General features: G+C 36.8%; 1 protein-coding gene across 1 annotated transcript in view; it reads left to right on the top strand.

Annotated features, from left to right (window-relative positions):
* Positions 1 to 12,066, top strand: part of ERBB4 (erb-b2 receptor tyrosine kinase 4) — an 823,165-nt gene that overhangs the window by 668,947 nt on the left and 142,152 nt on the right. Inside the window, exon 20 of the mRNA XM_084891653.1 lies at positions 7,848 to 8,033. Coding sequence (XP_084747779.1) covers positions 7,848 to 8,033 — 186 coding nt within the window. The remainder of the gene's footprint in view (positions 1 to 7,847; positions 8,034 to 12,066) is intronic.

Below are 12,066 nucleotides of genomic sequence, written 5' to 3'. Positions count from 1 at the left end.
AAAGGAGGTTTTGGTGACTTTTTCAAGACTAATTTGAATAGTAGAAGTGCAGCAAAGTTGCAGAAAACTAGAGCCCTAAAGACTGAAATACTATAAAATAAACAGCCAAATTAAGAATAGCAAATATTCCCAAAGTAGAGAAATGACAAAATTGAAGGAACTTTCATTTTTAGAATATGGAGCATCTAAATATACCTGAAAGGTGACATTATAGAGTAAGCTTGAACTTGTACTAGAAGGAAACACTGGTAAAATGATTTTTAAAAAGCAAAATAACTGAAACCTGTTTGGCTCAGTGAATAGAGTGTCAGCCTGCAGACTGAGGGGTCCCAAGTTCGATTCTGGTCAAGGGCATGTACCATGGTTGCAGGCACATCCCTGGTAAGGGCTGTGCAGGAGGCAGCTGGTCGATGTTTCTGGCTCTCTATCCCTCTCCCTTCCTCTCTGTAAAAAGTCAATAATATATAAATATTTTTTTTACAAAAGCAAAATGGAATGTCAGGAGTACATTTTACAGAGTAAATAATATCAAATGTAGAAAGGTGTTTTTTGTGGGGGTATTTTTCTGTTCATCGATACAGATAATAGTGTGATAAAGAGTCAAAAGAAATTAGAAAATGGAAACAGAGGGCTATTTTAGGAGGAACAGATCAGAAGATTTAGGACAAATCCCCATGAATCTATACCTTTCTCTATCAAAGTTTGAAAGTTTGAATATTCAGGTGGTGGCAATACCCTTTGGCCAAGGACTGGAAAAATGGGAAAATCAATGGAAAAAGATCCTATGATGATGGTAAACGCTCTCATTGAAATCATTAATAATGGAGTGCAGGCTAGGAGAGAACAGAAGCATAACAGAAAGCGAGCATTTAACAACTATGAATAATGTCAGCCTTCTTCCCATGACTGTAAGGCCTTTCCTGATCAGCCCCCACCAGGCACATTAGCTTTCTCAGACTTTCCAAAATTTGCCAAGTTCTTAGGCTCATTCCTCTCATCTGCTTATCTGGTTTCTTCTCATAATTCAGATCTCAGAACACATTTCCTGACTAACCCTATCTAAAGTAGCTCTTCAACACCATTTTATTATTTTATGAAAATGCCCTTTTTATTATCTCCATAATCCTTAATATAATTTATAATTATTTATGCATCTATTTTATATTTATTTGGTTTATCTGTTTATTTCTCGGCTTTTTTGGTTGAAGGAAAGCTTCATGTGGATCCCAATTTTCATCAGTGCCAGGTCTTCAATAAATGTTTTAAGTGGATGAATATGTAACAGAAGGGTAAGAAAATGAAACGAGAATGAAGGGAAAGTCAGTCCAATGAGGAGTAAGAGAACTGTAGAAAACATAGTGAGAAAGCAGAATTATACCTTGTGTGAAATTATTCTCAGAGTTCTTCACCATGTAGCATGTCTAAGAATTATCTAAATCAAAGTTTTGACCTCCCAATGGCTGAGTGGAAGAAAAGGATGATGCCAAAAGTTGGGAAGATCCTAATCCATATTGTTCAAGCTACAAAAAAATGTACCAAAGATTAGAAGGAATGCTAAGACCACTGAGCAATGTGGACAAACTTAAATTGATGGCATTGATTCAGCCTACTTGTCCACTACTTACACAAGTAAATTATTATTTATTCTAGACACGAAGGAAGAAATGGAGATTTCATTTATTTTATTATCTGGGTAGCATCTGTTGCAAAACAGGTTTGTAAAACATTATTATGGACCAATGATTTTATTTCATTTTCATCAGTGCCATCACCATTATCTTCTTTTTTCTTCATCACCATCACTGTCTTTAGGAGCATTCCTTTGGAGCATTCATAAGTGCTGACTCTTGCATTGAGCACAGTTTTATATGTCTACATTAATTGTGTATCTTTTCTTCTTTATCTCCCTTTTTATCTTCCTTATCCCTGCTACAATGATATTTTTATCTGTTTTCGGCTGGAGGGTATTGAATTAATGGCCCATAGATAGAATGAAACAGTAAAAGGTTGGCTGAAGTTAACATTTAAAAACACACACACAGAGAGAGAGAGAGAGAGAGAGAGAGAGAGAATAGCCCCTAAGTTTTCACTGGCCATATGTGTGTGTTTATTTTCTTTTTGTGAAACCGTTAACCAACATGAGTGAGAAAACAAGTGTAAGTGGCAAGGTATAAACATCTGAAGGCTGGGCAAAATGATGCCTTAATGTGACAAATGGCATTGCTCAGTTTTCTTATTGGAGAGAAACGTCTTCCCTTCAGACCAATATAGAGAAACAAATAGCATAGGCGAGAGAACAACGGTATACATGCTTCAGAGATTTTGGTCATCCCTTGGTGATTTTTTTGTTTTTTTAAATGTCCTTATACAAACCAGACCTCATTATAAAGAAAAATGTTCATGCTTTAGTTTCCAGTGTAGTACCCGTTACATCTTCCCCCCTTTCCGATGAGAAAATCTTTTAATTCACCTCCAAGAAGAAAATGTATGAAAGGGGGAAACAAAGACAGTTAATAACTTTATTTCTGGAAAAATTGAGAATGCGCCTGTCAAACTGTACTTATTCCAGTGGCCTTGTGATATGTTTTTAGTGACAGCAGCAAAGATTCCAAAATTCTTTCCATGGGCCACACGGAATATGAAGCCGCACACATTATTAGCTTTAACACAGAGTGATTTATTGAAACCCAACACTCTATTATTAAAATACTGGATTTTTTTTTCCTTTTTCATCACACTGGTCTCTCTAAATGAATCCATATTCTCATTTCTTTATCTGTGTCCCTATCCCTCAGAAAAGCCATCTGCTATTTTCTTTATGAAAAAATAAAACCTACAATTAGTGTCTTGTTCATCATTTCTTTCTCAAAAAGAGAGAGAGAGAGAGAGAGAGAGAGAGAGAGAGAGAGAGAGAGAGAACTATTATGCAAATACTCTGCAATTTTGTTTCAAATACTCTTTGTAGTATAATGAGCAATTTTCCTTAATACAAGCCAGCTTTTTGCCAGGACTTACTAATAGATTTTTTAAGAGAGAACTTCCAAGTGATTTTTTCACATTCTGCTGATGTAAACTTTTCAAATGCATATTTAGAAAAGAATTATCATTATTCCTTGAGTTGGAAAGAAAAAACACACACATACTTATTGTTTATGTATTTCATGCTAAAAAGAAGCTTGAACTAAACTCAAAATCTCTCTTTTATTTATAGTTTTATTATTTTTTTTTATCTTAAGAAATGGTCTGTACCAGATAACAGTCTTAGGAAATCAGAGAGATTTTTTTTTTCTTTTTCTGAAAGCTTATTATAAGTGATAGCAGTTTAGCTGTAAGCACAAATTTGTTGTTTGCCTTTAGTTGCGTCTCAGGAACTAAAGTTGAAGTAAACCCCATTTAGACAGGTCTGGCTAATTCAGGCGTCTGAAGCTGTCTTCTTGTTAACAAGACAAGCATTTACAGTGCGGCGGGCTGACGGAACCGAAGTAAAAATAATTATATTTTCCCTATCATAATAAATAGCACTGCGATATGAATCAGCAAGCTGGAGTCTTAAAACTGACCCTGCTGCTCACTTGGGAGCCAACCTGAGCAGCAATCCTCCTCCTCACCCGGTGCCTCATTTTACAGGAATTACTACCTCTTTTGACTGCTTTCTAGGGTTAAAATAAGGATCAAAACACTGTTGCATGTTGCTGTTTTTGGACTAGTTCACAGGGACGCAGATTTAATGGAGGTGTGTTAGAAGTTCTCAGAGTTTCCTGTTTCCACCAGTGGCTTCATCGAGGGAGCTTGTTCCAAGGGCAGACTTCTGATCCATGTCTACACCTGACTTTCTGCGAGTGGGGTCCGGAAAGCTACACTTGGAATAAACTTAGATGACCCTTACGCATAAGAAAGACTAAGAGCTACCAGGGAAGAAAAGTAGCAAGAATGCAATCAGAATACATTTACGTTAATGAGATAGCTAATATTTAATGGCTAATTAAATATTTAATTTGGTACTTGACTAAGTTAAATATTCATTGGATGGCATGGTTTGCTTATTTGTTGGTATGTGTGCCTATTTCTATGTGTGCATATCCCAGTTCAGCACAGGAACCCTCTGACTTACACTTTTAATATGAATTGGTGCTGAACGAATCAACTAATCTTAGTACTGGATTTCATAAGAGGTCATTTCACTTGCCTGTCATCCTTCTGTGTACTCTCCTGTAACCATAGCTGTCTGCTCTACTTCACATGTTGACTGAAATATACTGAAAGAGAAGCCAACATGCTGATCTAGATGGGGTCATATCAATAGTAATCACTCACGTTTCTGGCCTTAGAGATACTACAGAAACTTCAGTCCCCGGTGAATCTTTCCCAAATAATTTGGGAAGTTCCTGGAGTCTCATACACACTCATAAACCCGTCCCCCAGTTCAGTCACTCTGTGGTTTCTAGAGTCCTTGTCCTTTTTACCAGTTCTTGCCCCCAGGGGGAGCCGCTGAGAGGTCCTGCCCCTGGTGCTGTTGACTGGCACCCCCTGAGAATGCCAGTGCCCTTGCCAGAGGTGTGGCCTGTCTGGGCTTCCCATTTTCAAGGTGTTGGTGGGGGTGGCCTCAGCCAGGAAGCCTAGGAGCTGGTGGTCTCCCTGTGTTCTCCCCTGTCCTAAGACTCACCTAGTTCCTGGCGTGTCTCAGGAAAGGGGGATTGGAGGACCTAACGTACTTGGAAGCATCTGGGAAATGACTTTCTGCAAAACTGACTCTAAAACAAGATTCTTTGAGTAAAGCTGATGCCATCCTACCTGCTTATGTCTTCCGTGTGTACCTGAGTCATCCTTTCTTCAGGGATGTGCCCATACTGTCCCACCCTTACTTCCTCAAAAACTGTAAAATGTTACACCTCACCTAAGACTTCGGCTAGATTCAGTAAGTTTATATATACACTCCACCAGACAGACCCCATAACGGTGAATAGCCTTTAAACTCAACTGAACTCAACACCACTGAAATAGTGGTGGAGGTTAAAAGTGAATAATAGCCTCAGAAATAGCTTGAGATAATAACAGTAAAAGCCAAGTGCTTCCTGAAGGCTAAGGATGAAAAACAGCAGTCTCCAGCTACCTACCTCGCCCTTCTCCCACCCCATTTTCCAGGGACCAACGCAATCACTTTCAACTTTTTGGCAATTTCTCCGGTAGCTTACCTCCATATATCTAAATAATATGTTTATACTGTCAACTCTTGTTTTTTTCAGTTTTATGCATCATCTAGTAATAACTTTTCACTAAAACAATAGGAGTATTCATTTGTACCCTTTCCATCACCACCTTGCTAAAGTGTACCTCCCTGCTCCTCATTTTCCAAGGTAGTCATATGATTGCTTATTTCAGCATTTTGCGTTTACGTTATGATTATATAACTATTTCCAGCTGTGTTCTGTAGTAAATACATTTTTTCACATCAAATTATTTTTTTTACCTGTGCTTAGTTTTCTATATATCGATATCTATCACTAAATTTGATTTCCCTTTTGCTAAAAAAGTAGATATGTAACATAATATATATTATATTGTATATAATGTAACTATATATATATATATATATATATATATATATATATATTATAAATATATATAATTGATTTCAGAGAGGAAGGGAAAAGAAAAATTATATAGAAACATCAATTATGAATCATTGATAGGCTTCCTTCCATGGCCACATTGGAGATTGAGCCACAACCCAAGCATGTGCCCTGATCGGGAATTGAACCATGACCTCCTGGTTCATAAGTCTATGCTCAACCACTTGGCCACACTAGCCAGGCTCTCCCAATGTAACAGGGGTCTTCAAACTACGGCCCGCGGGCCACATGCGGCCCGCAGAGGAGTCTGATCCGGCCCGCCAGGTTTTTTGGGCAGTGAGCGCAGCCGAGGTGTTACAGTAGGAATTAGTAGTTCATATAGTCCGGCCCTCCAGCTCTCTGAGGGACCGTGATCTGGCCCCCACTTTAAAAAGTTTGAGGACCCCTGTAACTAGTACTTTAATCTCATTAGCTATTCTATCAATTCCATCTTCTAGGATCGCCTTTTCAGAGTGACATGTTCTACTCCAGACTGAATGCTGTTATCTCATTCTGCTGCACATCCTTTATTCTGAAGTATTCCATCACTGCTATTTCCTTGTTTCCTCAATTTAATGTACTCTTTATTTAATACACACATCTAACAGAGAGACAAAGCACCTGAGATAACAATTTTTAAGAACAGATGTGTCTGAACATGTCTGTGTATCCACTCACCTTGTTAACATTTTCCTGGGTATGGAATTCAAGGTTTAGACAAAACTCAGAATTTTGAGGCCACAGCTCCATCTGGAAGAAGGAACTAGAAATTGTTCCAAATTTTCAACATGGGTTAATTTGCATAAGTCTAATATTTGTCAGAGTCCTTCTCTTCCTATTGTGCCTAATAGTACAGTTCACAATTCTTTTTGTTAGTCTCTCCTAAGGATGGAGGGAAGAAACAGATCTGTAGTCCAAGTTGTTCCTTAAATATACTTGGACAGAATCTCGCAGAAGTCATGTGTGCCCTCCTGCTTGGCTTACAGGGGTGTATGGTGCTAACACTCTGAGCCTTCGATGGTGCTAGCCGGTGTATACCTGTGATGTAAATCAGATTTCTTCTCAGTTTCCCCCTTGCCAAGTTAGACTTCAGATTTCTTATGTTTGCCAAGCCGGTTCCTACTTCTAGTATTCTTTCCTTATTTTTCATCTGTGTGATATTTGGTTTCTGGCTTTTTATTAATTCCTTTATTGTTACTAAATTGGAATTGAGAGCAAATGGAAGTGAATGTGTGTACTCAATATGCTATGCCATCTTAAAAACAAGTTCAATATAGCTTTCTGTTCTAGAATTTTGGTTTGAAAAAAATTTAAAGCTACAGAAATTATTCAAGTACAATGAACACACCTTCATATAGGTAAACTGATGATAATAATTGTCATATATGTATCACACCCATGTGTGTGGGATATGGTACATATATGTATCATATATGTATCATATGATACATATATGATACATTTGTATCAATGGATATAGATTATGTCATATCTGTTTTAAATTCACATAAAGACATTTTCAATAACTTTTCATTGGAAACTCACTTTAGTATGTGCTAAAAATCTATATCCATTAAGCAAAAGTGCCTTGATAATTATGATAAAAATAAAAATGTTTCCTATTCAATGAATTTGGACTAGACAATATTTTTAGTCTCAAATTTGCTTTCATATTTTATAATTCTATGAATAAGATGTCACTTATAATTTTGAAAATAAAATAAATTTGAGTTAAGGCAAACTTAGGAGGAAATGTTTATTAAAATATTTATTCTTTCACATAAATACACAATAGGTATATTGCTTATGAATAATGGGTGACAAGTTTGGATTACCTTATTCTACATGTAAATAACTGCATTTGTATACATTACTGTACTCTAGAACCAAAGAACAAAGGTGAAAAATCCATGGTATAAGGCAGGATTCCATTTCAACGTCTTAGTCAGTAAACAACAATTAATGCACTCTGTATTACAAAAGAGAAAATACTGCTATTCATATTCACTTATTCTAAACTATGTTCTACTTTGGTACATGGGTAGTGTTTACTTTTTATTTAATTTTACTTGAATTAAATCACTGAGAATATAGTAGCAACATCATGTCTTTATTTTAATTTGACTTCTTAGTGAGAATGCACTTCAAAATCCTTATCAGCACCATTAGTGCAGTGCAACTAACTGTATTTGTAAAGAACTTTGAGTTGACACGATGGTGTTACATTTTCTCTTACAGGAAGCTCTGATCATGGCGAGTATGGACCATCCACATTTAGTCCGGTTACTGGGGGTGTGTCTGAGCCCCACCATTCAGCTGGTGACACAGCTCATGCCCCACGGCTGCCTGTTGGATTACGTCCATGAACACAAGGATAACATTGGTTCACAGCTGCTGCTTAACTGGTGTGTCCAGATAGCTAAGGTAGGTGCCCGCCCCTTCCTGTGCCCATGGCCTTTCTAGCTTTATATTTCCTGACCTTGAACTGTTTTGATATTGAAAACATGTCATGTTGTTTTTATCAATTTAAATATATTATGCTTGCAATTAAAAGATATAGTATAGGGAAGTATTTATATTCAAACCACTGATCAAAGGCAGGATATATTTATATATTTTTGGACTGGCATAGTGACCAGGTGACAAAAGAAATAGCTCACCAGCCAGGGAGAAATACATAGACCTGTGTTTGATAAGGAAAAGGAAAAGGAAACCACGTTCCACCTCACCTCCCCTGCCAGAGAAACATGTGGATTTCTCAAACAAAACCTAAGTGAGCCTTGTGCCTTGGAATTGCAATTTCAGGTCCTACTGCACAAAAGCCCTTAAACACCCTTTCAAAGAGAGCTCAGACAGAAACACACAGATTTTTCAATTTATTCTGAAGAGGCAAGCATCAAATACAAATTGATATCTTAATAAAACATTTTGCTGTGCATATAAAAGGAAAGAAAAGCAATATAAAAATGGCATGGAAAGGACCCAGGCCAGAAAAGTTTGTTTGTGGAGTGGTGAATCTTTTTTTTTGAAAGTGAATATAGCAACTTGTTAACATTTTTGGTGCATTAAAATGCTCCAGAACATTATCATATTTCATGACTTAAAAATAAAAAATGTAAGGTATGAAATTATTATGTGAAGTGAAATTTTTCTTGAAAATCTGAAAAAATACAACCAAGTCATAGGTTCAGCTGCAGGAAGGCATTAAGAGGTCTTCATGGTCTCTGGGTCCTCACAGAGACCGGCGTTAAGATATATCCTGTGTTGAAGATATGTTCTAAGCTTGTTTGGCTTTTTATTTGTTTTGGTGCCATTTAGTGAACAAACAAAACCCAAAGAAGAAGAGATTAAATGTCTTAATTGTCCCATTTTTAGATGATTTTGAAACTAGCAAGTACATGCTATTTTCAGTATTACAAAATGTGAAAATTGTAATACTTTCCTAGACATTTTGATAATGCTAATTGGTCTTTAATGGTTGGGGTTTTATTGGTCTGGCACAAGTTTTCAGGTATGTAACCACATGAGGGAAGTGGTCTGGATTTCAGAACCTGAGCTGATGGGGTAGGTGATTCTGATGACTGAAGAACAACTACTCCCCTATAGAAGACTGGTTTCCCCCCCAGTATTCTCAGTTTTCAATTTTTTTATTTTTTATTAAGGTATTATATGTGTACATATCTTTCCATTGCCCCCCCACACCCATATATGAACACTCCCATCCCCCCCTGAGTTTTTCGTCCATTGGTTTTGCTTATGTGCATGCATACAAGTCCTTTGGTTGATCTCTTATCTCCCCCAGATCTCCCTACCCTCCCCGCTGTAATTTGACAGTCTGTTGCTTTACTGTCTCTGTATCTATCTTTTTGTTCATCAGTTTATGATGTTCTTTATTATCCATAAAGGAGTGAGGTCATGTGGTGTTTCTCTTTCATTGACTGGCTTATTTCACTCAGCATGATGTCAGTTTTCAATTTTTTAAAGAGGGGTTAGAACTGGATGGTTTATGTGACTCCTCCAAATTTAAATCTTGACTCAAACTTTGAACTGCTCTGAGAGCCAGACAGAGCATTCATCTGCAGGCCACCAGTATCCAATTTCTGGTATATGTTTTTTATGTTTAGGAAACCATTTATGGTTGGCTATACCAAGGATATTTCTTGAGAAATTTCTCCTTCTAGATATATACCCCTAAGTTGAGTTTTGATTCACTGTTTTAACTCTTACATCAAAATATGACTGGATTTCCCATATGGCTCAGTGGTTGAGCATCTACCTATGAACTAGGAGGTTATGGTTTGATTCCTGGACAGGGCACATGCCCGGGTTGCAGGCTCCATACTACATGCAGCTTGGGGCATGTAGGAGACAGCAATCAATGATTTTCTCTACTTCTCCTTTCCTTCCTCTCTGAAATCAATAAAAAATATATTTTAAAATAGACTTGATATTCTATAAATTATACAGTTATATTCATCATTGCAGTTGTGTAATATAAATATGTAAGTTTTAATTTAGTAGTCTTAGCATGTTTTTGTGCAATCAAAGAATGAATAGGAATACATATCTCAAAGAAGAAATTTGAGATAACTCTTAAAATGAAAACTAAAAGAATTATTTGAAGGGAAATCCCAGTTTAGTTTTATGTACCATAAATCTCAATATATCTTCTTATGGATTATGTATTATCATTTTGTGAATATTGCATGACAAACTCACTACTGGGAGGATTCTTTATGGTAATGAAGTTTCAAATATAACTCTTCAAAAAGTGATTTGCTTATCTAAGAATGTCTATAATTCATAAGGTGAGCTAAATATGCAATAAGAATTCTCAAAGCATCCTAGCAGTGTACATGAAAACAAAGCTAAGTTTCAAATTTCTTAGTGCCTCACTATATTTCCTGCAGTGTTTTTCCATAATTTAGGCTTTATCCTTAGGGATACATGGCATTAATATATCATTTATGCAAGACTGTATACTCTAATAAAAGGCACTGCTTTGAGTTCCCCGAATAGTCACTGTTTTAAACCTTTTTGCCTTTGCAAATGCCATCTCTTCTACTTGAAAATCTTTTCTCATAGTTTCTCTTTCATTCATCAGCACCGACTGGGCTTCCTCCCCTTATGGTGCCTTCTCTAGTCAACCTCTTTCTTTGAACAAAGTAATTCTTCTTCTTCTGTATTTGTTATGGTCATCGGTGTCTTGACCCATTTTTTATTATTTAAATGGCATACTGTGTGTTTGCATAACTCCCTGACTGTAGGGCAAGTTTACTTAGCCGTTAATCCTTCAATCCATCTTTTCTGGATACCCACCATGTGCCAGGTTCTATGCCGACTGAAGTGTCTAGGGGTAAACAACATCAGCAAGAGTCTGCTTCTCTCTGTATACCCTAATAGCATGGACAGACATTCAGCAAACAAAACAATAAAGTATAGGATCAAACACTGTGCTTCAGCTTTTGAAGAAAAGTAATTATGGGGGAGACTCCAGGGCAGATCCCAAAGAGTCCTAAGGGAAAAAGGCTTTGGCTCTGGGAAGAAATTATAAGCAGAGAAAAGATTACACAAAGCCCTAAAATATATGGTGGCTATGTAAATTATTATCTAAATGGAAGAATGTTAGAAGTGAATGGAGGCTCTGTTGCTAGTTACTCCAGGACAACAGGCACACAGATGTCTTACACAGAACAAGGTATTCCTGAAATGTGGTAGATGGGTAGTTATTGAAGAATTCTGTGGAATTGACATAATCCAATTTATGTTCAGAGGAGTTTGTGTATGGAAAATAGATTGAGGCAATATGAGAGTGGAACTGAAGATACCAGATAGAAGTCTGGGGGTAATGAAAATAATGAGAGATAAATAGAACCAGGATATGTTTCTGAGACGAATTTCAGGCATCGGATTATTTGTTAGCTGTGGGCTCGGAGGGAGAGAAGCAGGGCGATGCTCTTTCCTGAAGTGGAGAAGGCTCAGAGATTAAACTCATTTGCAGGGAACGGATTCCAAAGTTCGGTTCCAGACATGACAAATTGAAAAACTGTATAGAACACAAAACTAGAGTTGTCAGTTAGATATTTTAATTTGTCCAGGACTGTAGATGTAGAATTAGGAGTTACAGGCATTGAAATATGGCTGACTAGGGCTGATTCATATATCCTCTCAGCATCTAAAATTGAGTCTTTTATACTAGTATATAGTAGCCATTCAATAAAAATACTTAAGTATTTTAACCAATAAGACAATTTAAAATATACTCTTAAGGAACCTTCCCTTGATCTTTTTTTTTTCTTTCTTTCTACTTTGGGGGCAGAATTTGTGTAGTAGAAACAGCATTAAGGTCAGAAGGACCCACATTAGTATATCAATGGCCACTTTTAGTTTGGTGAGTTTGGGCAAGTTATTCAGTCTCTTTGAATTGTATTTCTCAATTGGAGTTAATAATTATTAT

Source organism: Pipistrellus hanaki, assembly GCF_964339955.1.
Source record: "Pipistrellus hanaki genome assembly, chromosome: 8".
In the NCBI taxonomy this organism is placed as follows: domain Eukaryota; kingdom Metazoa; phylum Chordata; class Mammalia; order Chiroptera; family Vespertilionidae; genus Pipistrellus; species Pipistrellus hanaki.
This window is presented reverse-complemented; position numbering and strand designations above follow the sequence as displayed.